Source organism: Canis aureus, chromosome X, assembly GCF_053574225.1.
Source record: "Canis aureus isolate CA01 chromosome X, VMU_Caureus_v.1.0, whole genome shotgun sequence".
Classification (NCBI taxonomy): domain Eukaryota; kingdom Metazoa; phylum Chordata; class Mammalia; order Carnivora; family Canidae; genus Canis; species Canis aureus.
In genome coordinates, this window is record NC_135649.1 from 111,458,289 (window position 1) to 111,484,804 (window position 26,516).

A 26,516-nucleotide genomic window follows, 5' to 3' on the forward strand; every position below is an offset into this window, starting at 1 on the left:
GCCATAATGTCTGGGAAGATTTCTTTCAACCCTTTACACATGTAATAGGTTTTGGAAATCATGCATACCCATCAAATATAAATAAAATGAATTAAAGGGAGCCTCAAACCTGTCTGCCAAGCCTTCTCTTGCCATGCACATGAGGATGTTCCCGCTGAAGCAAAGCCATTAAGGCAATTATTCTAGAACAAGGTGGTCAAACTAGAGTCCTCTGGGTATATAATCACCACCAGTTTTTGTATGACCCACGAGATAAAAATGTTTTTTCTATTTTAAAGTAGTTGAAAAACAAATCAGATTATTTTGTGGCACGTGAAATTTATATGAAAATTCAGTGAAAATTATTTATATGAAATTTCAGTGTCTATTATAAAGTTTTATTGTAGTACAGCCAGGCTCATCCATATTGTCTGAGGTTGCTTTCTCACTGTAAGGTGGCAAAGCTGAGTAGTTGTTCCCATCACCTAAAATATTTACTCTCTGGCCCCCATCAGAAAAACGTTTGCCACCCAGTGTTCTAGAATATGAGAGCTGTGCTATTTAAACACCCTTCCAACCCTCCTCCCTCTGCAGCCGAGACCCCCACTGCCCTGCCCCGCCACAGCTTTAGTCCCTAACAAGATTCCTGGGCCTAACATGAAGGCAGAGCGTTACAATAATGAACTGTAACCTACTGTAAAGCAGACACATCAGACAGTAAATTTCTATATAAGGTAATATTACTGGTTTTGCCACCAAGTAGAGTAAGGGCTGAGTTTGTTTTCTGATCGGAAAAGTGGGCATCACAGCGGCAACTGAACAATTTCGTTTGAGGATCACCATGGTCACTCTTGTGAAAGCACTTGGAAAATATCAAGGTACCAAATGTTCTCGGGTGCTTTTGCAGAGGGAGCCTCTCTCCTAATCTGGATGTACACTGAGGTTCTCTTTGTGCGCAGGCATCTCGGCCACGTCCTCCCACCCGGTACCCTCTGGCCCTCACAGCCCTCCTGGCCTTGCAGCTCACTTTCTCCTCACCCCCACGCACTCCTCAGGGGCTACCAAGTTTCAAGGCAGGCAGGGCTCAAGCAAGCCATCCCGGGTCCGCATAGGGCAGCTGTCCCCAGCTAAGCCATCGCGGAGTGGGGTCGCCCTGGGACCCCCACGGGTGACGAGAATGACTCAGCAGGGGCCAGCACGGAGACAAGAACGTAGGGACAAAATTCTCTGCAGTTCGAGAGGCCGCAAATCATTTTAAGGACCCAAATGTGCAAACAAACAGTGTAATTCAAGTCAGCTTCGGGCCGTCGGAGGCCTTGTGCCAGTAACAGGCCGCAAGTTTAGCCTAACAGGGAGGCCCCTCGGCTTTAGCAGTCAAAAAACGCCCGCGGCCTCTGTAAAAGGTTTCCTCAGCCTGCAACGAACCCCACCTCAGCTCGACCGGACCCCGGGAAAAGCCAGTCGACTAGAGGGAAGCCTTTCAGGGTACACAGCATTGCATGCCCGTGATTATCCGGGAGACGTTGAGGGCACAGTAATCTCTCGAGACTAGAAACCATTTTCCTCTCTCGCTCTGAGATTTTGCTTGGCTAAGCCGCGTCAACCTCCCTGCCCCCCTCCCACCCCACCGCCACGGCCGCTGCAAGCAGCCACGCCCCGCGGCCCCGGGGCTCACAGCCCCCGCGCAGCCCGCACGCCGCGCCCCCATCCGCCCCACCCCCGCGCGCCCCCATCCGCCCCCGCGCCCGGCCCTGGGAGCGCTGGGCGAGCCCTCGCGCCTGCGCCTCGCCAACTTCCTGCCGCGGAACGCCCCGCCCACCCCCAGAAGCCCGCCCACAAATGCCGCGTGAAACCTGCGTGCCGCACCTCATTGGTTGAAACAACCGAGCCGTTGGCTCCCAGGCCCGCCTCTCCACCGCCTCTCACTTTTCCCAGGGCGGATGCGCCTGCGCTCAGCTGCCTGGGCGGGCTGGGAGGCGCGGGTTGAAAAGTCTCGTTCCAAGTTTGGAGAGAGAGAGAAGAGCGCCTCAGACCTCGGTACCCGCGAGCGGGGAGGAGGCAGGAGAGAAGGACGCAGCGTTTGGGGAGCACCCAGGCCGTAAGACGGAGCTCACGCTTCGAGAGCTAGAAGTGTGTGACGCGCCTGGGCGAGGCAGGAACGCCTGCGGTTGGGCTGCTCTTGGCTAGCGAGGGGAGTCCGAGGCGGCGGCGAGGGGCGAACGACCCGACGCAAGATGGCGAGTAAAGAGAGTAAGAGGCCCTGCGGGGCGGCGCGCGCCGGGACCGCGGGGGGCGGCGGGCGCGCGAGGCCGCGGCACGCGCCGGCGAAAGGCGCGAATTGGCGTGAGGAGCAGGGGGCGGGGCCGGGCGCGAGGCTAGGCGCGCGCCTCGAGGGGCCTACAGCGGGACGGGACCGCGGCGCGGAGGGCTCCGAGCACTTCCGGAGCCGGGCGCGGGGCCGCGGGTTGGGCCCCCTTCCCCCTCTGCCCCCCCCCGCTCCCCTCCCCCCCCTCTGGCGGCGGCGCTCCCTCCGGCGCCCTTGGCTCTCGGGCGGAGGCGGCCTCCGCCACCGGAAAGCGGACACGGCTGCTCCTTCCACGCGCGCGCGTCGACCGCTTCGGGGTCGCGGCCCTTGTCCGGGGGATTCTGGCACACGCCGGCCTATGGCTGCTGACGCGGGCTTCGTGGGAGCGGAGGCCGCTCCTGGTGGGGGATGGAGGGAGCGGGCCGAGGGGTTTCTGCTACACGTGGATTCGTCTCCCGGGGTGGGTCGTGGAGCCCCTGCACAGATGGGTCGTCATCTTAGAACAGGTGCGAACAGCTGTAACTGGTGAAACAAAATCGTCGTCTGTGTAATTGCCCAATTCTGTATACGCAAGCAGTATCGATTTCTAAGTGCAAAAAATAAGCTTCCTGGTGTTAATATTCTCCTCACGTTCTGGAAGAGCAGTTAGTTCGTGTCCAAATTAAACGTAAAGCTGAGGAGTAGATTAGGTGTGGCCATCTCGAGGTGACCTCCACTATCTGTACAGATTCTAACTCGATTTCTCTCAGCCACTTAATTGTGTGGGATTTCTCCAAATTTCAGTGTTTGAAGATACTGTGGAGGAGCGTGTCATCAATGAAGAATATAAAATCTGGAAGAAGAATACACCGTTTCTGTATGACCTGGTTATGACCCATGCTCTTCAGTGGCCGAGTCTTACCGTTCAGTGGCTTCCTGAAGTGACTAAGTAAGGGTTTCTGGCAACTTTTACTTTGCATAAATTTGACTATTATCCCGAAATTCCTAGTTTTGGCATTTTACACATAGAACATGAGCGTGTAATCAATTTAGCCCTTGCATGAGGTGGCAGGTGATTTTTATTTTCAAAACAAGTGATTTATGGGATGGTTTTTGATATGTAAGCATGGGGACAAAGTGCGATTAATGATATTTGTGGGGAGCATCTAACGTATTTAACAGTTCTTGGGATTAAATATAGAGCAGCATTTTGGGGGCCCAGACTAATGGATTTCTTTAAAACTTTATTGAAAAAGAGCACACGTACAGAAAAATGCACAAATCATAAGCATATGGCTGGATGGATTTTTACGAAGGGAGCACATCCATGTAACCAGCCACCACTATATGAATAGGTTTTAATTGACAAAGGGAAAAAAGAATTTAGCAGCAGTTCACTGAAGAAAAGACGTTACTAGCTGATAGTGTGGAATACACTTGGAGGTTGCTGTTGGTTCTTTTCAGCCGTTTCTAAAATTTCTCTGGTAATAATTGCTGGTATTATTGAACACTTAAAATAGGGCCTGGCACATCTCAACAGTTTTGTGTCCAGTTGTTTAATATTCAGAATTATACTATGAAAAAGTATACTATGATTATTCTTTATCATCTTTGTCTTACTGTTGTGGAAACTGGGGTGGGGATGTTAAAATACCCAGGATCATCCAGCAAGTGGTGGAGTGGGATTTTGAACCCAAACCGGGTACCCCAGAGTTGAGGCAACTCCTGTATTATTAGACTTTCTTAAGCGCTTGCACTTTTTCTAGTAGGAACTTGGCTGTGTACTTTAAAAGTATTTAATTTGGGTATTGTGAACATATATTTTTAATGAGGATTAACAAAACTAACGTAGGAAGGGGATTTTGAGACAATTTCTGAAAATAAGAGCAAGTTAATTTTCTATGAGGTTACTCCTTTAATGGCCGAATTCTCCATATGCAGACATTGTCTTCCATATAGGTAGAGGCTTTTATTAGGATTCCTCAAAATCAGTGTAAATACACAGATGTGGTAAGAATAGCCAAAAAATAAAAAACAGACTTCAAAACACTGACATAACAATTTTGAACATCAAATACTTAAGGGTATTCAGGTTCTCCTTTGAGCACCATGTACTTTTGATTCTTTGTGCACTCCTGTTAAGTAAATTAAAACCTTTAACAGCTTAATTTACATTATTTTGGATCTTTTTGATCTACCTTAACAGCAGAACACAGCGGAGGTGTTTAGGACTCTAAGGTTAGAAACCTGAGTTTGAATCCTGCCGCCTGCTTCTTAATAGCTAAATTAGGGCACATTGGTCAGTCTCTATTCCCAAGCTGTCTGATCTGTAAGTGGAGGTGCTGGTGCTTCTGACTGCCTACTTTTGAGGAAATGAAATAAGATCATGCACTTTTAAAGTGCTGGCACAGAAGAAGTCCGCAATAAGTGGTGACTGATGCTGATTTTCTCCCCCTTTGTATTCAGAAATAATTAGACTGTAGTAACTGTGTTTCTCCATTTGGATTCCAGTGAAAACTGCTTATTCAAGTCTTCTGAAAATGTTATCTGTGTTTTGTGTAACAATTTTAAGGATGTTAAATGTGTATGTTCTTAGCCCGGATACTGCTTTTGAAAAGATTTTTATTTTTAAGTAATCTCTACACCCAACGTGGAGCTCAGATTTACAGCCCTGAGATCAAGAGTCACATGTTCCACCTACTGAGCCCGCCAGCCCCCCGCCAATACTGCTTTTATGTTAACACTTAAGAACTTAACAAAAAATACTTTAAATGATGTATTCCGTGGTGTTCTTTGCATACAAAGAAGTGGGATCTGGTTGTGGGATGTGCAGTTGCTCTGGGAATGCAAGAAAATGCCAGCCAGCCTGCATTCTTGGATGTTGAGGATGGCTGTGTGGTACTTTTGCAGGATTCTACTTGGAGTATGAAGGGACTGTGATTGTGTTTTGTTACTATACGGAACACTGGAGATGTTGGCTACTCTTATTCCCAGGGTCTTTGAGGAATGTGATGCTAGTCAACCTCATGAGGCTTTTACCTACATACTACATAGAGCATACCTCCCAATAATTACTTGCACTTTCTGAACTGTTGTCCTTAAACTAAATTAGGTAATTGTCCACATGGTGGATTTGCCTTGTAAAAATTTTTATTTAGGGGGGATCCCTGGGTGGCTTGGCGGTTTAATGCCTGCCTCTGGCCCAGGGTGCGATCCTGGAGTCCCGGGATCGAGTCCCGCGTCGGGCTCCTGGCATGGAGCCTGTTTCTCCCTCTGCTTGTGTCTCTGCCTCTCTCTCTCTCTCTCTCTATCATGAATAAATAAAATCTTAAAAATTTTTTATTTAGGTATTTCTAATCTGTAATTCCGTTATTCCATATTTTTTATTAAATAATTTCTTAAACATCTTGAGACTAACTTATTCTGTACTTAGAAACCTTTGTAATCCTTCAAATTCAGATGGTACAAAGTACATAGAGAAAATAATAAGTCTCCCTTCCATGTTCCCTGTTCTCCTGGTTTATTACCCAGAGTTGAGTCATTTTTGGCTGGCTTTTTTAACTGATCCTGCCAGAAATAAGTGTATATACACATTACACACACCTACCCTCCATCTCTCTCTCTCTCTCTTCCCCCCTCCCCCCCTTTGGGTGAACTGGTTGTGCATGAGCAGGGGGAGGGGCAGAGGGCAAGGGAGAGAGAGAAACTTAAGCAGACTCCCTGCTGAGTGCAGAGCTTGACACAGGGCTTGATCTCAGGACCATGAGATCATGACCTGAGCGGAAACCAAGAATTAAACACTTAACTGACTGAGCCACCTAGGCACCCCTCCCCTAAATCTTTTTTTAATGATAGCAAGTTACTCACTTGACTTTACAGTTTGTAGTTTATGTTGGAGACTTCCTATCAGCATGCTTAGATATGCTCTTTTGCTTTAAGGGCTCCATAGAATTTCCTTTATGAATATACTATTATGTATATCACCAGTTCTTTTTAAAATTTTTTAGAGATTTTTTAAAAAGATTTTATTTATTCGTGAGAGAGGCAGAGACCTAGGCAGAGGGACAAGCATACTCCATGCAGGGAACCCGATGTGGGACTCGATCCCGGGACTCCAGGATCACGCCCTGAGCCAAAGGTGGACACTCAACCGCTGAGCCACCCAGGTGTCCCACCATTTCTTTATTAATAGATATTTAAAGGTTGTCATCAGTCTTTTTCCACTAAGACAATGCTACTGAGAATAATCTTGTGATAATCTGTGATTGTTAGGTGACTTTCTTAGCAGTGGAGTCTTAAGTGATTGATCAAAGGATGCTGGCACTGAAAAATGGACAAGGTCTTTTAACATTAGTGCTCCTGCAGCTTTAGGTGCATTCAGCATTGGAGGAAAATACTGTAATATTGTTGGTTCAGGAAAATAAGTTTGTATTTTAATGATGGACTTGAAAGGATTGCCAGTAAAAAAGAAAAAAAAAATCCTTACATGATTATTGTGACGGGGGATACCTGAATTGAATTTTAGAGTCAAGGAATTTTTCAGATCCTCCATCCATGTTGGGACCGGGCTTCTTAGAAAGGTCCTATTTTTTTCTGTTTAACCCCCTAATAAAATACTTCTTCCTTTTATGTTAGCCTTAACCTTGCTTTGTGGTGCTTCCTTTCTCGCAAGCATTCCTTTTTCTTTTCTTTTTTTTTTTTAAGATTCTATTTATTTATGAGACAGAGAGGCAGAGACACAGGCAGAGGGAGAAGCAGGCTCCATGCAGGGAGCCTGACGTGGGACTCGACCCCCAGTCTCCAGGATCAGGCCCTGGACTGAAGGTGGCGCTAAACCCCTGAGCCACCCGGGCTGCCCCCTTTTTCTTTTCTTTTCTTTTCTTTTTTTTTTTTAATATTTTATTTATTTATTCATGAGAGACACACAGAGAGAGACAGAGACACAGGCAGAGGGAGAAGCAGGCGCCATGCAAGGAGCCCGACGTGGGCCTCGATCCCGGGTCTCCAGAATCACGCCCTGGGCTGAAGGCGGCGCTAAACCGCCGAGCCACCCGGGCTGCCCCCTTTTTCTTTTCAAATGGTTCTTTTTTTTTTTTTTTTTTTTTTTTTTTTAGGATTTTGTTTTTAATATTTATTTATGAGAAACAGATAGGCAGAGGGAGAAGCAGGGATCCCAGGTCTCCAGGATCACGCCCCAGGCTGAAGGCAGCGCTAAACCTCTGAGCCACCCGGGCTGCCCCCTTTTCAAGTGGTTTTTTTTTTTTTTTTTTTTTAAATTTTCAAATGGTTCTAATGAGATGTGTTTAAGTTCCCTTTCATTTTGAGCTACAGAGATTTCATTTTGTCTAAGTCCTCCTCAGTTACATTGCTTAGAGCCTAATTTTCTGTTATTTTTCCATTTAAAAATAAGTTGGGATCCCTGGGTTTAGTGTCTGCTATTGGCTCGGTGTGATCCTGGAGTCCCGGGATCAAGTCCCGTGTCAGGCTCCCTGCAGGGAGCCTGCTTCTCCCTCTGCCTGTGTCTCTGTGCCTCTCTCTCTCTCTCTCTCTCTCTCTCTCTCTCTCTCTCATTAATAAATAAATAAAATAAATAAAAATAAGTGGGTGAGTACTCACATGCATTGCCTCCCCCTCTCTCATCTAAGATGGAATTAACTGTTTAGGTAACCATATCCTGTTCTTGACCACTGAACATACATTGACTAAGACTCATGTATTTTTTTTTAAATAAGCTATTGCTTAGACACGGGTGCCTTATTCTGTTCTTGGAGTTGTATACATATTTATTCTTTTTTACATTAAGCCTAATTTTGGCAAAATTTCATCTTGTATTTTTTTTCAGTTACTACTAAATTATATTCGTAGAAGCAACCCTCAAGCCTTTTTTAAAAACCACTGAATCCTTTGTACAACCAAACTTTAGAAACTGGGCAGTCCCGGTGGCCCAGCGGTTTAGCGCTGCCTTCAGCCCAGGATGTGATCCTGGAGTCAGGGGATCGAGTCCCATGTCAGGCTTCCTGCATGGAGCCTGCTTCTCCCTCTGCCTGTGTTTCTGCCAATCTCTCTCTCAGTCTGTCATAAATAAAATCTTAAAAAAAAAAAAAAGAAAAGAGAAATTTGTAAAACAAACTTTAGAAACAGATAAATAGCCTAACTTGTCTGATGTTGGGGCTCAGAGCCCTACATCTTGGCCCTCACTGAGGTGGGACCATACAGCACAGGTGGAAATTGCTATTCTAAATAATACAAATGGGAAAATGTCGTTAAAAGATAAGAGGCAAGGGATACCTGGGTGGCTCATCGGTTGAGCGTCTGCCTTCATTCAGCTCAGGGAGTGATCCCAGGTCCGGGATTGAGTTCCGCATCCGGCTCCTGCAGGGAGCCTGCTTCTCCCTCTGCCTTTCTCTCTGTGTCTCTCATGAATAAATAAATTTTACAGATCTTTTTAAAAAAAATAGATGAGGCAAAACCAGGGTGTCAAGAAGCATCAGTGGGTTCTTTAGCCTCAAAATAAGGTCCATAGAAAAAGGTAACAACAAAGACCCCTCTCCCCCGATAAAAATGAGAATCTCCATTTCATAAACTTTAAGCTCTATGAACATCAATAAAAAGTTTTCACAGGCTATTTGCACACATAACCTGTTTTTTAGGTGAAGAAACTAGGCCTCACAGGAAATTGTGTTTTAAGGAATTGCATATTTTGGGACACCCTGGGTGGCTCAAAGGTTTAGCTCCTCCCTTTGGCCCAAGGTGTGATCCTAGAGTCCCTGGGATTGGGCTCCATGCCTGGAGCCTGTTTCTCTCTCTGCCTGTATCTCTGCCTCTCTGTCTCTCATGAATAAGTAAATAAAATCTTAAAAAAAAAAAAGGGAATTGCATATTGTTAATTTTAGTTTGAGCCAGGATTTGAACCCAGTTTTTCTGGCTCAGTGCTTAAACTTGTTGCCTCTTACTGGGAAATTAGAAATGTCTAGTGTAAAAAAAAAAAAAAAGAAATGTCTAGTGTATTACAATGGAAGATATTTTTTAGGTGAGAAGTCGTGATTTTGAGTATGGAGATTGGTGATGAATTTGTTAGCAACTGATTTCTTGTAGGGTTAGTGTGACTTATTTTCTTTCCTAAACAGACCGGAAGGAAAGGATTATGCCCTTCATTGGCTAGTGCTGGGGACTCACACGTCTGATGAGCAGAATCATCTCGTGGTTGCTCGAGTCCATATTCCGAACGATGATGCACAGTTTGATGCTTCCCACTGTGACAGTGAGAAGGGTGGTAGGTATACCATATGTTCCAGTATTGATGTGTAAGAGAGTGTGGATTTTTTCTAATATGTTATTACAACTTACTAATATCTTTTGGCCCAGCAGTTTAGCTTTTAGGACTTTATCTTCTAGAACTCCAGAACTACTTGCTTACATGTGCATAAGGATTTCACAATAGCATTATTTGCAGGATTGAAAAATTAAGATCAACCTAACAACCCAGATGTTAGTTTAATAGGAAATTGGCTAAACACATTATGTTTGAAATACTGTGCAACAATTCCTAAGAATGCAATAAACCTGAAATTTTACACAAACTCACAATGAGGCAGATCTGTATGCCCTAGTACAGAAAAACGTCTAAGGTAAATTAACTTCTTTGTGTGTTATAGTACCCATTTTTGTAAAAGTAATGTGTGTTGGGTGTGCATGGGAAAAAGTCAGAAGGCGTATTATGCCAAACAGTTAATAGTGGCTTTTAATGGAAGCTGTTAACTCCCTGCCCCCCCCCCTTCTGTCAAAGGTACATTTCCCTGATTTGGTATTCCCACCATCACCCAAGTTTGGACATCGTGCTAGAAGGACTCACAAGACTCAGCAAATTATACTCATGGCTAAAGTTTGTTACAGTAAAGAATACAGAACAAAAGCAGTAAGGAAAAGATACACATCAGGGAGTCTAGGGAGGTCTGGCACAAGTCTTGTCCAAGGCCGCACACGATGTGCTTTCTTTCTGGCAGCAAACGACAGGGACATGTGCAGAATCTCTCTCTCCTGCCCAGGGAAACCCAGTTGAGTGTCAGGATCTGAGGCTTTTGTGGAGGGGTTGTTTTCACAGGCATATCCTGCTGGCAACCAGTTAAGACAATTGAAACTCAGGACCCCAGTAATGAAACCAGGTGCATGTCGTCAATCTTTATTTGTGCAAAGCAACCCTGACAAACTGGTACAGCATGGTCCATTGCTCCAGGTGTACACCACAAAATCATCAGTCTATCAGTGACGTAAAGAACATTCTGAGGTCCATGTTCCCAGGACTTGGCCTAGGGTCATTCATAGTCCCAGTGTCCCTCAGAGCTGCGAGGGCTAAGCAACCAGACCTGTTGGGTTAGTGCATTCTGCACAGCCCTGAAAGGTTTGATCTTAACGTTTCAAGGAATTTGCTTTAGTTTTTTTCTTACCGGAAATAAAATATTACTTTATAGCTAAAGTCTTGCCACCCCAAACCTACTCCTTTCCTACTGCTGCCTTGCTTTGAAGAATTTCTCACTGTCGTGAAATTAGTGTGCCATTTGTTTTTATTTTTATTATGCGGTAGTAAATATACGTAAAGCTTTTTTTATAGCTTTTTTCTTTCAGTACTGTTTTGTGTATACCATGTAGATGTCATTCTCCTTTTAACTGCCGTATAGTGTTCCATTGTGATTAAACCTGACTTTGTTCTACTGGGGGCAGTTGGATTGCATCCATGTGGTACTTTGCTCTTATAAACAGTGCTTCAGTGAACATCCTTACCATGTCTCCTTGTACACATGTTGGAAAATTTATCTAGTGGAGTGGAATTGCTGAGTTGTATGGTGTATTCATTGTCAGCTTGAAATAGTATGAAACTATTTTCCAAAATGATTTAATCCATTTGCCACTGCCACAATTCACAGTCCATTTCCCTACAACATTAAGCATTATTTCTGTAAATATTGTAATCAGAAATTTTTAGTGGCTTTTAATCCTAAAGTATGTATTTATTGGACTCTTGCCTTTAAGAATTAGTGTCTGTGCATAATTTATGGATGTGTATTAAATTACTGAAGTCACTTGTTCAGTGTATTACATTCCAACAGTGATTGAAATAATTCAGTTAACACCTCTTTGTATTTTCATTTACAGTATTTTTTAATGGATACTATTATCATTTAAAATAATGGTTTTTTCAAACTTTTGAAGTTGAGAAAACAAAGCCCCATGTTAAAAGTGAATCTTACCTGGAAATCCTTTTTTTTTTTTTTTTTTTTAAGAGGAGAGCTGTTTAGGTTGTTTTAAGTAAAGGAATTGGGGAACTTGAGTGTCTTTATATCAGAAATGTTAGAACCCTTGGAGTCCACAGTGGGTGGAGGGTTTGTGGTGGGTTGAAAATCAAAGTTGGGACAGGTTTGGAGCAGAGTCTTGAGATGAGTGGCAGTCTTAGAAAGACTGGGATGCATTTCTCCCACTGACATGATGGAAAGGGAACATGCTGAGAAGGAAAGGTGATTGCATATGGCTGTGTGGGAGTAGCTATATGGAATGGTATGTGATTTTTCAGCCACACAGAATAGTAAGCTGTGTTTGCCACAGAGTAGAATGGCTCAATGCTGATATTAAACCATGGGAGCCAGTGTTCATAAAGCATTCCCATATAGCAAGAGCTGGCTGAAACAGAAATGGTTTGCTGCTTTCAGCTGGTTTTCTCCAGGACCCAGCCAGTCTGTTTTAGTTGTTACTTGCCTGGCTCCATTAGGCATTTGAGTTAGTGTTCCTAACCTGAGACACTGGGAACAAAAAAGGAATGTGTGGAGAAGTAGCAATATAGGTCAGGAAGAAATAACAGTTACAAAGTGAAGCCTCCAAACATTTTTTAGCCTCAGCAACTATTTTAGTTCTTAATCTATGAACACAAAAAAGAAAATGTTCTTGTTGTTATCTGCTTAGATGTTCTCTACTTGTATTCTTTCTGCTATCATCTTGCTGCTTCCCAGAAGCTCCTGTACTCTTTATGTGACTTTGTTACTTTTCCAAGGCCTTTTTAGTAACTATTCAACACTATAGTCTTTTTTTATTTTTTTATTGGTGTTCAATTTACCAACATAAAGAATAACCCCCAGTGCCCGTCACCCAATCACTCCCACCCCCCGCCCTCCTCCCCTTCTACCACCCCTAGTTCGTTTCCCAGAGTTAGCAGTCTTTACGTTATGTCTCCCTTTCTGATATTTCCCACACATTTCTTCTCCCTTCCCTTATATTCCCTTTCACTATTATTTATATTCCCCACATGAATGAGAACATATAATGTTTGTCCTTCTCCGACTGACTGACTTCACTCCGCATAATACCCTCCAGAACACTATAGTCTTATTCACACACCAGGTAGAGAGGTTAACCCCCCCCCCCTCATTTTAGCTTTGGCACCCTACTGGCAGTTGAATTCAATATGCTGGTGGAACCAACATATCTGTCTCAGGGTTGGGTGGGGGTAAGTTAGCATGGATTCCTGATTTTAGGGAATAATCACATCCTTTTCACAACTGAAAGAGGGTAGTTTTTAATTATTCTAAATCCAGGGTGAAACAATTAATTAACTTGCATAAAATAACATTTTCCAATTCAAATGGGCTTTGAGAATAAATTAATTCCAAGTGGCAAGTGAGCCCATATTTTTGCGTCCCTGGTTAATTTGTGCTGTATTCTATCAGGTTAAAAATCTGTTGGGTGTATTAAACTAAATGACTTGTGAATTTTAATCGTAAGTGTATGTGTTTATTTCTTTCTTCTCACATTAGAATTTGGTGGCTTTGGTTCTGTAACAGGAAAAATTGAATGCGAAATTAAAATTAACCATGAAGGAGAAGTAAACCGTGCTCGTTACATGCCGCAGAATCCTCACATCATTGCTACAAAAACACCATCTTCTGATGTGCTGGTTTTTGACTATACAAAGCATCCTGCTAAACCAGGTATGTGGTAATGTAATTAGTCCATTGCTTGAACATTTTCTTGATTTGAAAAAATTGCTTTGAGGTCATTCAAACTAGTGTAATCTATAATTTTTAAAGGTTTAAAAATTGTTTCAGGGGTCCTATCACCAACCTCAGAATTCAGGTGATTTGACAGAAAGACCTGCCAGCAGGTCTCTTCTGGCTCGGTAGGGTTTACTACATGAGAGGATACAGAGCAAAAGTAGGAGGAAAAGATACATATCAGGTAGAGTCCAAAGATGTCAAGCACAGGCTTCTGAGTCCTTCCCCACCAGGGCCACACAGAACGTGATGTCTCTCTAGCAGCAGACCACAGGAGCATGGAAGTATCTCTGCTTAGGGAAGCCTGTTTGAATCGCAGGATCTGGTGTTTTTATAGAGGTCTGGTCACCTAGGTATATCATGCTCTATGACCAGCCATGATAAGGACAACTTAGGACCCCAACAGTGAAGCCAGATACATCATGAATCTTGCTAAACAATTCTGCAAGTCTTGACGAGCTGCTACAGCATGCCTCACTGCTCTGTGCATACACAACTTCAGTGACGTGAAGAATTTTGTGAGGGTCACATTCCTAGGGGTTGGCTAAGGGTCAGTCATGGTTGCAGGCTACCCTGGAGACCTGCAAGAGCTCAGAAACAGGACCTGCTCTGTTAATCCTTTCCTTGCAAACATGTTTGAAAAACTTGATCGAGGGGTGGGGCGGGTTGCCACCACTCAAATTTGAGGGGATAGCTATAGTTTTCAGTATTTTGTGTTGCAGCTAGTACTAGATTTTGCAAAGGAACTAGTCACTTTATAGTCCTGAAACTTCGTGTGCATCGAGTATTAGAAGTGAAGCACAGAGAACAGGTTTTCAGGGTGGCTATGGGTCAGACCATGTCCTAAGTCATGATTGGTGTGTGGTGCTTTTTTTCAAGCATTGTAATGAATGTTAACATCTCATTCAGTGAGGAGTGAGGATTGCTTTTACTAGTTCTGATAAAAAAAAATCACTTAATAGTTAATGTATCTCTTTTCTTCTTTAGACCCAAGTGGAGAATGTAATCCTGATCTTAGGTTAAGAGGCCACCAAAAGGAAGGCTATGGTCTTTCCTGGAATTCTAATTTGAGTGGACATCTCCTAAGTGCATCCGATGATCATGTGAGAGACTTATTCTTTCTAATCTCATGTACTTGGAGTTAAAGACTGTCATGGAGAGCTGTGCACTGAAGGAGTGCTGTATAGTTGAAAGGTTTTCTAAGATAATACTGGTGATTATTGTGATAACATTTTCACAGGATTTAGAGCAATGGTTATCATACTGCCCTGTTGGAGCCTTAGAATTCCACAGAACTCTTTTGAAGCAGCCTTAGAATGGAGGGAAGGTGGGCAAAAGGTGTCCCATGATTTAAAAATATCTTTATAATGGAAACTATGAAGTGTGAGGCCTGAGAAACAGAAATTACATTTTAGTTTATTTAAGTGTACAATTCAGTGGGTTTTAGTATATTCACAAAGCTGTGCAGTCATCACTGCTCTCGAATTCTAAAACATTTTCATCATGTGTCACAAAGAAACTCCATACTCTTTAAGCAGTCACTCCCCTCTTCCCCCAGCTCCTGGCAACCACTAATTTATTTTCTATCTCTATAGATTTGTCTCTTCTTGATTTTTCATATAAATGGAATCATATGTGCTTTTTTTCTTTCTGGCTTTTCATTTAGCATAAGTTTTTCAAGGTTCATCCAGGTTGAAGCAAGGTCAGTATGTCACTCCTTTTTATGGCTGAATAATCCATTATATGGATATATCAGAATTGATTTCATCAGTCGATGGACATTTGGGTTGTTTTTACTTGGGGCTTTTTGCTCTTTTTTTATATTTTAGGCTATTTTGTATTTTTTTTTTTTTTGCTATTTTGTATTTTGAGTGATGTTGCTATATGAACATTTTTGTGTAAGTTTTTGTGTGGATGTAGGTTTTCATTTCTCTTGGGTAATTACCTAGGAATGGAAATAATACTAGGTCATATGGTAACTCTATGTTTAACTTCTTGGAAAACTGCCCAGCTTTTCCAAGGGAGCTGTACCACTTCACATTCCCCCCAGAAATGTGTACCCCAGGCTTCCACTTTCTCCATATCCTGGTCAGCACTTACCTTTTTTATTAGAGCCATCCTGGTGGGGGTAAAGTAGTATCTCCTTGTGATGATAACTAATGATGTTGAGTATCTTTTTATGTGCTTATTGGCTATTTATAGATCTTTGGAGAAATATGTATTCAGATTCCTTGTCGGTTTTTAAATTTTGTTTTTTTTTTTTATTGAGTTGTAAGAGTTCTTTGTATATTCTGGATACAAGCCCTTAATCAGATAGGATTTCGAAAGATTTTCTCCCACTCTGTAAGGTTGTCTTCATTTTTTAGCAATGTCCTCCTGAGCACAAAAATTGAATTTTGAGTCCAGTTTATGTATTTTTATTTTGTCACTTGTGCTTTTGATATCATCATATCTAAGAAACCAGTACATAATCCGACATCACAAAGATTTACATCTATGTTTTCTTCTAAGAGTTATCTTGGCATCCTTAATACAAGTATTTTAACAAAAGTACCACACAAACACAAAGTGATCTTGTTAACTTATTGTAGATCAATCTTTGTAGCATTCTTGCCACCTACAGCTCCATACCTTCCTTCATGGATCCCATACTGTAAGCAAAATATGGTGGGTATGACTCCAGCCCAGAGCTGAGAGTAGACTTCTGGAGCTTTTGAAAGCTCTTGTAACTTGGCCACAGGTTCTCTTAACCTTCTTCCGTAGTATATCCTCCTGTCTAGAACAGGCCTATTGCATCACAGACCTTCTTTTATTTCTACTGGTTACAATTTCTGTTAAGCTTTTTTAAATATTGAAAGTAGGTAATTGGTTCAGTCAAGATTCTTTAGCTGCAAGCAACCAAAACCAACTCCGGCTGATGCAAACAGAAAAGGAATTTATCAGAAGGGTGTTGGGTAGGGTAGCTCACAGAATTGCTTTGCTGGCTAGAAAATGGCCCAGAACAGAGAGGAGAAGCGGGTGGGTGTTACTCTCCACTTTGTACCCCCCCACACACTTGGCAAACATGAGAACAGATTTCCCTCTTAATGTTCACAATTTAAAGTCCTGGTCAGGGGCACCTGGGTGGCTCAGTTGGTTAAGCAACTGCCTTCAGCTTAGGTCATGATCCCGGGGTCCTAGGATCAAGCCCTGCACCAGGCTCTCTGCTTCTCTCTCTGTCTGCCTGCTATTCTCCTTGCTGTATGCAGTATATCTCTCTCAATCTCTCAATCTCTGTCAAATTAATTAATTAAAAAAAATCCTGGTCAGACTGATGTAGCCACTATCATGTCCTAGCCGCGAGGGAGGCTGAGAAGTGAGGGTCTCCCTTAGTTCTCCAAAAGGAAGCTTTCCTCCACTTCCCTCAAAGTGGGTGTGGTAGAGTCTCTGAAACGGAATGGATTATGCTCAGTAACTTTATTACTAGTGCCTTTTGAAGACACCACGCTGGGATTTGCTAGTTATAATAGCTGACGTTTTCTAAGGGCTCTGCATGTGCCAGGCTTCTTGCTCATCTTCCCAGGATCCTTCTGAAATGAGCAGGAAAGGATGTCAAGAGCTCTATATATGTTCCTTTTTCTTCAGTGCTTGTAAATTGTCTGAGTGTATATCAACAAAGACTAAGGGTGTATTCTGTAAAACTATTTTTTTTGTTACTGAGTACATAGCTATTACTGGGAAATAGCTTTGTCACAGAAAGTCTTTCAGATAAGAAAGTGATTTTCAAAGAGATGAAACCCATACCAGTCAGTGGAATTGTTGGGGCAAATATGTCTTAGTGGAATTACCTTTTAAACCGTTTGGATGATAATCATTGTCCCATAGCTTGTAATATTTTTTCATAAAAACTTTCCTGTTAACTTTGTAATGGTTTTCATTTGAAGAATCAGATCCCAGAGCCTGCTGATCTGTGATCTTTGAGGCCTGGGAAAGGCCCATGGCCTTTCCTTGGATTTTGCTGAAGTATTGAGGTCTGTGCTGTGGGGATCTGTCAGCAGGCCTTAAGCTTTGGCCTCTCAAAGTAGCCTAGTTGGGGTTTCTGGATTTTTCACATGTTCGACTTCCTAATGTTCCACTACAAATAGTGGTTTCTGCTGTGAGGCGAGAGAATTATCCAAAGATTTTTCTTTTTTTAAGATCTTACGTAATTTATTCATGAGAGACAGAGAGTGACAGAGACATAGGCAGAGGAAGAAGCAGCATCCCTGTGCGGAACCTGATGCCAGACTCCATCCGGGACCACAACCCTAGCCAAAGGCAGATTCTCAACCACTGAGCCGCCCCCGCCTTTAAAGATTTTATTCATCCATTTTACAGAGCCTTCATGAGCACAAGCAGCGGGAGGGGAGGGAGAGGGAGAAGCAGACACCTTAATTTCCAGTCTCCCAACCCTGTGTGAATTTTTAGGACAGGAGTATCTGTTCACTAAATACTGAATATTGGACTCTTAGTGTTGCATTGTGTAATCGAGATGAATTTTAAAAGATTTTATTTATGTATTCATGAGAGTCAGAGAAAGAGAGGCAGAGACACAGGCAGAAGGAGAAGCAGGCTCCATGCTGGGAGCCTGATATGGGACTCGATCCCAGGACTCCAGGATCACGCCCTGGGCCAAAGGCAGGTGCAAAACCGCTGAGCCACCCAGGGATCCCCTCTAGATGAATTTTAGATACTTGATTGAAAGTATGTCAGTAGAAACTCTACCTCATTGTCTATTGCCTGCCATCGTGCCTGGTTTCTCTGTCCCCGTTATCATATACTTTCCTTTTCCTTGCCCTCTGCATCTCAGGTGATGAAAGCTATAAGCATACTCTTGTGTTTCTGAAGCTTCACTTTGTTTATATTTCTTCTCCCTTGTGTTTATTTCTGCCTTTATATATATAGTTAGATAATTTTTAAGTTTAAGTGATCTCTACACCCAGCATGGGGCTCGAACTCACACCTCGAGATCAAGATTCACTCTTCAGACTGAGCCAGCCAGGCACCCCTAGTTATATAATTTTTTAATGAAGATTGTTTGTTTTTTCCTTCTTTAGACTGTCTGTCTGTGGGATATAAATGCAGGACCAAAGGAAGGCAAGATTGTGGATGCTAAAGCCATCTTTACTGGCCACTCGGCTGTTGTAGAGGATGTGGCCTGGCATCTGCTGCACGAGTCATTGTTTGGATCTGTTGCTGATGATCAGAAGCTTATGATGTAAGGTGGAAGGTTCAGTGGGGTCTTGATATATGGGTGTCCTGAATGAACAACAGTGATTGTGGTGGCCTGTGGTTTGATTTTTTTTAAGTTATATACTGGCCTTAAAAGCTTTAGCTTGACATACAAGAAACAACAAGTGTAACAGCTTTTTTTTTTTTTTTTGCATAGAAGATACTGTGCTATATGAATGAACATATTTTTTTACTTGAAAAAAAATCTACAAATGTAAAGAAACATTCTTAGTGGTATGTGTCAAAATTAGGGTCACAGTGACTTTGAAGATGAGGGCTAGGAATGTTTGCATCAGGGCATGGCTACAGGCTGCATTCAGCCACCTAAAATGTGTTTTATTTCATAAAGAAACTAGTATCTGAGGCAAATGTGGCTAAATAGTAAAATATGGTAAGGTTGGGTTGTAGGTATCAAATTGTTACATTATTCTCCAGTAGTTGTGTCTGCTTGAAATATTTGGTAATAAGACAGGAATCTGAAACTGGAAATGATAGCCCTAATTTATTTTCTGTGGGTTTAGAATATGTCACTTAGTGGCTGGAAGTCCAGATTGGCAGCTTTGTATGTGATTAGGGTGTCCATGAAGGGGTGAGCATGGCAGAGTAAGGGTGGTGTGGAGTGGTGCAGACCTGGAAACGGGCATGAGAAACTGAGGAGGGTTGGGTGGCTTCTGCTTGTGCTGTGTGCCTTGTGTCTTTGTGTTCTAGATGGGACACCAGGTCCAACACCACCTCCAAGCCAAGCCACCTGGTGGATGCACACACTGCCGAGGTCAACTGCCTGTCCTTCAACCCTTACAGCGAGTTCATTCTCGCAACTGGCTCTGCGGATAAGGTTTTTTAAGTTTTTGTATATTTGATGTTTATGAATCCAGTTGTCTTGTGCTATAATCAGATATTCTAAAATTCTTCGTACAGTGCAGAAATGAATTCCTTTTCATTTATTTTTCTTCAGACTGTAGCTTTATGGGATCTGCGTAATTTAAAACTAAAACTGCATACCTTTGAATCTCATAAAGATGAAATTTTCCAGGTATGTGACAGTTTTCTCATGTCTGTCAGGCTTTTAGTAACTCTTTGATGGTGGGAAATTTAAAATCTTACTGGCTTTATAGCAGGCATGATATTTGTTTTAAATTCCTCTTCTGTATATATATGTTAACTAGTGGGAAGTAACTTGGAGCTATTTGAGATTATTACATTAGAAGTAGAAAAATCTTGCAAAACAGGATCATTTTAAAAAGTGAAATTCAAGGATTCTTTAGTTAAGGTGTCCAGTGTGGTGCATTCTCTAGTGAATAAAAATACCTTGTATGTGGTTTCAAATGGAGATTTGCTTAGGTTTAAGATACACCTCATTGAAAAAGTGAAAAGCTTCTGGATTAGTTATGGGCTTATTAATAAGAGTATGGAGGTTCCTAGCTGAGCTCCCCTGTATGGGGGGGTGTGATCTTCCCGGAGGGTGGGCTGGGGAGATGGGCCATTTAAGAGCACTTGAAAGGACAGGACAAGGAGGGTGAGGGCTGTATCCAAGAAGAGGATACAGAAGAGGAGATGGGAAAATCTCAAGGATTAGAATGATACCCACAAACGTAGGAACAAATGATGCTTCATACTTTCAAATCTGTATTGCTAGGTCCACTGGTCTCCACATAATGAAACCATTCTGGCCTCAAGTGGTACTGACCGCCGCCTGAATGTGTGGGATTTAAGGTAACTCAGAATCTGGTAACAAGAAACAGCTTAAATCTGTTAATATGACAGTGTAGTAATTCATAAACTAGAGCATAGTTTGCTGATCCCAGTTTAATAAGCCAAATATTAAAGCAACTTTCAGGTACCTTCCTGAAGAGTCTTGGTTCTGTAAAATAGAAGTGAATCAGCAAATGGACTGCAAAATAAATTTATACAAGGAGAGTTTAACGATCCAAATAATTGTATTGAAAACACTGTTGGTAGAGAAGCTAGCTGTTCCCATCTCATTGGAGCTCATATCATACCTGCACTCTTAAAAGTGTTTCTACCATTTGCTTTTCTGTGCTTCCATCGGTTCATTTTGGGGATCTGAGCCCCTGCTGTGGGTTTTGTGACCGCTGGGGATATACTTCGGAGCAGGATAAGCACTGCTCATGCTGTAAGAGAGCTTACATTCTTCTGGGGCTCATTATATAGTTCCTTGAAATTTCTTAAAGTTCCTTGATTTCAGAGTTGCCATTCTAAGAATTTCAGACTCCTTTCTTTTTTTGTCTGAGCCTTTAGAGCCGTTAACAAAGATGTCCAGTTCCATGAACTACTTCTAAGATACCATTATCCTAAGTTTATGTTTTTTAAAGGTCTTATTTATTTATTCATGAGAGACACAGAGAGGAGAGAGAGGCAGAGACACAGGCAGAGGGAGAAGCAGGCTCCATGCAGGGAGCCCGATGTGGGACTCGATCCCGGGACTCCAGGATCACACCCTAAGCCGAAGGCAGATGCTTAACCACTGAGCCACCCAGGGGTCCCGTTATCCTAAGTTTAAATACTTAAATTACCAAGAATTAACTTATTTCAAATTCTTATTTTAAATGTATTTCTTTGAAGTAGACTGTTTTTAGTTCATTAAAATCAGGGCCACCTTAATCAGAAGCCATATGCTGGTCCTTCAATGTATAGAACAAAAAACATTGTGGAGTAAAATGCGTGTGTTGTAAAACTTGTGAAACATCTGATGTTCTGTGTTTGTTTGGGACAAACTCTGACCATAATAGAAGCTTGGAAATGTAGAGAATCTTTAAAACTGACATTTGAGTATATACTATTTTATTTGAAAACAATTTTGTTAGTAAAATTAGAAACTTAAAGCTCTAGTGGTTATATGAAGTGAAGCAGCAAGCTCTGGAAGTCTGATACCCTGTCAGCTGAATTGTCCCTAAAGGTGCCAATAATTAATTTGCAGGCATTGTAAAAATTCTTCTTAAAACTCTTCTATTACTTGTGTACTATTAAAAATACACTGGATAGGGACACCTGGGTGGCTCAGTGGTTGAGCATCTGTCTGCCTTTGGCTCAGGGCGTGATCCTGGGATGAGTCCCACATTGGGCTCCTGGCATGCAGCCTGTTTTTCCTCCCTCTGCCTGTGTCTCTGCTGGTCTCTCATGAATAAATAAATAAAATCTTTTTAAAAAAATACGCTGGATAAAACTACAGATTAAAATGACCAGTGTTAGCAATTATACTCCTGACCAGAGGAGACATGATTGTCTAGCAGTCACATGTGTTTGGTGTGAGTTTAATGGGAAGAGAAAGAATCCCTTGGAAAGTTGTGTTTTGGTTGCTTTTTCAGCAGTTATTATTAGCAAAGTCCACCTTGGGGCTAGATACCGAGGCTGATATTTGGCATGTAACTTAAGAGTGATTTCGCTGTTAGGACTGCTGGCAAATGCTACAGATCGAAGTTGTTAAAAAAAAAACATAGCCTAAAAAAAAAAAAAAAAAAAAACATAGCCTTTCCTTGGCTTATATATTAAGTTTTACTTTTAAGTCCAATGCAGTAAACAACCACAGTTAAAAATAAGTAATTTTATTTTGGTTTTTTAAATAATGAATTTTAAATTATTATTTATTATTAACAATTTCTGTGCTATATACTCAGTTATGAATAGCTCTTATCATTTCCAGAACGTGAACATTCCACCCTCCCACCAGTAATTAATATAGAAGCTATATTAATTAGGCAGATGCTTAACTGCTGAGCATAGTAGTATAGAAATAAGTTGTTTCTAGGGTGTATATGTTTTGAGATGCACTTTGTGGGCTAATGCTGGTTTGGCGAACATTCACGCCATCTACGAGAATTTCAGTAATGACGGCATTATGTTCTTTATTGATAGCAAAATTGGAGAAGAACAATCAGCAGAAGACGCAGAAGATGGGCCTCCAGAACTCCTGGTATATATTGGCTTTCTTATGCAAATTGAAATGTCTATGCAGACTGGATTATTTGTCATTGATCCATGTATCTGGAAAAGGAGTCAGAATTTCAAATGCTAGCTCTTGGGGAGGATTTAAAATCGGAGGTCTTGTAGGTTATTGTGACTGGGTTTTGACATTTATCGACAACAGTAAATAGAGCACAGTAGGTTTTTATGAATGTTTCACTAAACTATTTGGGCTCCTTGGAAAATAGTTAATTTTTCACTGATTCCCAATTATAATATTTCTGAGAGGTTTTTGGAGGGGGTGGGCAGCTAGGTATTGATAGTGAATTAGCAATACTTACTTACCATTATCCAACAGTACAGAAATATTTTTAGTGACCTGCTATTTAAGTTCCCTGCCCAGAAAATGAAAGCATTCTCAGTCTTGTTGGTGCCAAGTGCCTACCATCTCCCTCCCGCTCCTGACTGAATCACTGGGCATCTCCTTGGCTCGCCATCAGAGGGTTTCTGTGTTGTGTCTCTCTTGTTGGTCCTCATCCCCCCGGTCTCTCAGCTCTTCAGTGTGTGCTTCAAGTCCCTTTCCTGTTAAGCATGGCCAGACTTAGCAGTGGTTCTTCCTCACTCAGATCCATTCATAATCCACCAGTTATGTGGCAAATTGTCATTCATTGCTCTGCAACATATTTTTTTTAATTTTTAAAGATTTTATTTACTCATGAGGGATACAGAGGCAGAGACATAGGCAGAGGGAGAAGCAGGCTTCATGCAGGGAGCCCGATTTGGGACTTGATCCTGGATCCTGGGGTCACGACCAGCGGCGAAGGCAGCCGCCCAACCACTGAGCCACCCAGGTGTCCCTCTGTAACATATTTTTAGTTCTTAGGGCAGTACTAAGTCTTGGTACACTTGGGCTTTGCCCACTACTTTTAAAAGGTAAGGGCGGCCCTGGAAGGCAAGCCCTAGGAGATGCTCACTAAACTCCCATGTTGCACAGACATCCCGAGATCCCCTTACTCCTTGTCCAGCATGTTACCATGTCAGACGGCAGTGGACAGAAAGTGACAAGAGGGTATGACGACAAGCCAGCACGTTCGGTGCACCACTGATGAAGGAATAGCATTTCTCAATAAATTAGACAGATGACAGCACCTAAATGGTTTATTCTCCATTGAGTGACTTAATCTGAAAAGTCTGTTTTGTGAGGCACGGCTTCATAGTTTTATTTTCTAGCTGAGGTGCTGCTGTCAACTGTTTTTTGTCCAGCTGTTTGCACTTTTTACTTTGGTAAAAACTTTATTGAGCTAGAACTCTCATACCATATAGTTCACCTATTTAAAGGCTATAATTCAAAGGTTTTTGGTCTATTCACAGAATTGTACAGCCGTCGCCACAAATCCATTTTAGAACATTTCCTTCCCCTTAAAAAGGAACTGTCTACTCTTGACCACCTCCCAGTCTGCTCCTTTCCTCAGTCCCCAGCAACCAGTGATCTGCTTTGTGTCTCTAGGTTTGCGTATTCTAGATAGTTAATAGAAATGTAATATAAAGTGGTCTTTTGTGACTGATTCTTGTACTTTGCGTAATGTTTTCAAGGTCTCTAGCTATTTTTGGATACCCTTTATATTACAGTTAACAATTTTGTGGTCCTTGACGAGATCCACTAGGATTTTGTTCCTTTCACAGGAGAGCCTGAAATCAAGGGATACTTACTTGTAGTGAACTGGATGCTAAGTATAATTTTAGTATAACAATATCTTGATTTGAGGACTCCTTATATATTCCAAGGCTTATGGTCTTAATATATTTTCCCTTATGTCCCCCTTAACGATTCTGGAAAGCTGTTCTATCATTTTTAAACTGGGGGGAAAATAGCTAAAAATAGTTACCTTGCATGTAACTTATTTGTCATCCTGAGTCAAATCAGACTTTGTCAGGAAGTAGGAGTTCTCTGTCCAAAATCGTGTATTCATACTGTCCCTATGAGAATGGTTTCTTCCCATTGCTAATTCTGAGGTAAGGAAAGCCCAGTGCCTTCCCATGAGTGGTCTGTGTCTTATAGGGAAGGAGTCTCTGCCTCCTTCATCATTTCATAGCAAAGCCCTCTGCCTCGCCTTTCTGGGGCTTTGCTTTGGATCCCTGGGTTGGTTTTGGTTTTTTGAATCCCCACCCTGAGTGATGCACCTTGGAAAGATGCAGGCTGGTGGGGAGGTGTGCCTTTCTCTTAGCAAGAGGGAGGAGGAGGAGCTCTAGAACTGGGAGACTGACTCCTCGGGTGGGCCTGTTTTGGACTCTATAACAGAACATTAATTTATTGTGTGGACCTAACTACACATAACTGATAATGAGGCTGAATTACTGTTAAATGTATTAGGTATGTCAATGGCATCATGGTTGTGTAGGAAAAATGTCTTTACCTTTGGGTGATGTGGGGTGAAGTACATGGGCGATGGCTCAGTAGGCGTGTCTGTGTAAGAAAATGCACTCGTGAACATGTTAGAATTGGGGGAATGTAGGCAAAGGGTATCCCAGGCAGTCCCTGTACTGTTCTATCACCTTTTCTGAGGGTTTGGAAATTTGCAAAATGAGAAGTGGAGAGGTAGATTACTGAGCCTGTAAGCCCCTCCCTTTAAACCTCAATTGTAAGACTGATGCTCTAAAAACGGCTAACATAAGATATGAAATGAAGGCTTTTAAAAATTCTTATTAACAGTTTATTCATGGAGGACACACCGCCAAGATATCAGATTTTAGTTGGAACCCCAATGAGCCGTGGGTCATTTGCTCGGTGTCTGAGGATAACATCATGCAGATCTGGCAAATGGTGAGCTAAAATATTTCTCTTTGCTGGATGAGAAGAAGAGACCAACTATTTACTGGAAATGTTTCTATTATAGATTGTGCATATTACAGCAAATCTAGAAAGGCAACAATCTGAAAAGATCTTTCTCCATTTTAACAAGTCTTTAGTTCACTATGCACCTGTCAGGTCAGGAAAAATCTGTGTCTACGCACAGATGGGGACACAGCATCTGTTCCACTTTGCGGGACGGTTGTGCACGTCCTCGGCGGGGCTCTTGGCATCGCTGCTGAATGTCCAGTGTCTGCTGTGCGTCCACGCATTTGTAGGATACCGAGTTCTCGGATGTGGAGTACGAAGTACCTGATGTTTCTGAGGTGGTGTTTACCCTCATTAACTGCAGGGCCATTGCTTCATTTCAGTGATGCTTGAAATGCTGTTTGGGAAACACTTTTTACAATAGAAATACGTAGGGGGCGGGCAGCTTGTTGGTATAAAGGTGGAATTCCCTGCCAAATAAGAACGCCGGCAAAAAAGAAAAAAAAAACGCTGGCCCTGGTTTTTCCTCATTCAAATCTTGGGGTGGCGGGGTAGGGGGGTGGTGGCGCGTAAGGAGACTACTAAGTAAATTACTCTAAAAATGTCTAACACACAAACACGTTGACCAGTGAATCCTAAAGTCTAGACAGTTAAATGCTGTTTGTAGAGAACTTTGTAAAAACCATGGGGAGTTTTACCTGTGCGTTTATTTGGTTGTCCTCTCTAGGCTGAAAATATTTACAATGATGAAGAGTCAGATGTGACAACATCGGAACTGGAGGGGCAAGGATCTTAAAACCCAGAGTACAAGAGATGTTTCTATTGAATGTAATGCTACACGAATGCTTGGTTTATCAAGCGCCGGAAGGCATTGTATAGTAGGAGATGTAAGTGAGATGGCATATGGCGTTCTTTACCTTCTGATTCTAGCACTTTCAAGTGAGCTATTGCGTACTGTATCATATTGTAGCTTTTAGGGAAGAAAGGAATGTTGTTTAAGAACGAACATCACTGTTGTTTTAAAATACAAGTAGCAGGGTACTGCCTTTGATTCAACTATTTTAAGTCCTTGTTTTCTCAAACTAAGTGCTTGCTGTTCCCAAATATGCAAGAATAACTTTTACACTTTTTCCCTCCAACACTTGTTGATTGGCTTTGCAGAAATAAAGTTTTAAAATAAATTCTGTTTTATTCTCTTAGAACCTGGGTA

At 42.2% G+C, this 26,516-nt stretch overlaps 1 protein-coding gene across 3 annotated transcripts; it reads left to right on the forward strand.

The window, feature by feature from the left end:
* Positions 1-1,904: 1,904 nt before the first annotated feature.
* On the forward strand, positions 1,905-26,487 carry RBBP7 (RB binding protein 7, chromatin remodeling factor). Of its 3 annotated transcripts, none has more exons than XM_077888142.1 (12): positions 1,905-2,229; positions 3,068-3,212; positions 9,391-9,536; positions 13,063-13,236; positions 14,287-14,402; positions 18,375-18,535; positions 19,258-19,384; positions 19,505-19,582; positions 20,186-20,262; positions 22,423-22,480; positions 25,181-25,291; positions 26,034-26,487. In XM_077888142.1, exons 1-12 carry the CDS (start codon positions 2,214-2,216, stop codon positions 26,100-26,102), a joined length of 1,278 nt encoding a protein of 425 aa, XP_077744268.1. In that variant the 5' UTR covers positions 1,905-2,213; the 3' UTR covers positions 26,103-26,487. The 3 variants fall into 3 exon arrangements, with proteins under 3 accessions (XP_077744268.1, XP_077744266.1, XP_077744267.1); XM_077888140.1 differs by lacking the exon at positions 1,905-2,229 and adding an exon at positions 2,628-2,790; XM_077888141.1 differs by lacking the exon at positions 1,905-2,229 and adding an exon at positions 2,628-2,790 and having other exon boundaries at positions 13,090-13,236.
* Positions 26,488-26,516: the final 29 nt, after the last annotated feature.

Excerpts from the sequence above, each read along its gene's own strand:
- RBBP7 (XM_077888140.1), top strand. The coding sequence starts at position 2,643 with ATGGCTGCTGACGCGGGCTTCGTGGGAGCGGAGGCCGCTCCTGGTGGG. Across the intron at positions 18,536-19,257 it reads GATGATCAGAAGCTTATGAT|ATGGGACACCAGGTCCAACA; the intron begins GTAAGGTGGAAG and ends TTTGTGTTCTAG. Across the intron at positions 22,481-25,180 it reads ATGGGCCTCCAGAACTCCTG|TTTATTCATGGAGGACACAC; the intron begins GTATATATTGGC and ends TCTTATTAACAG.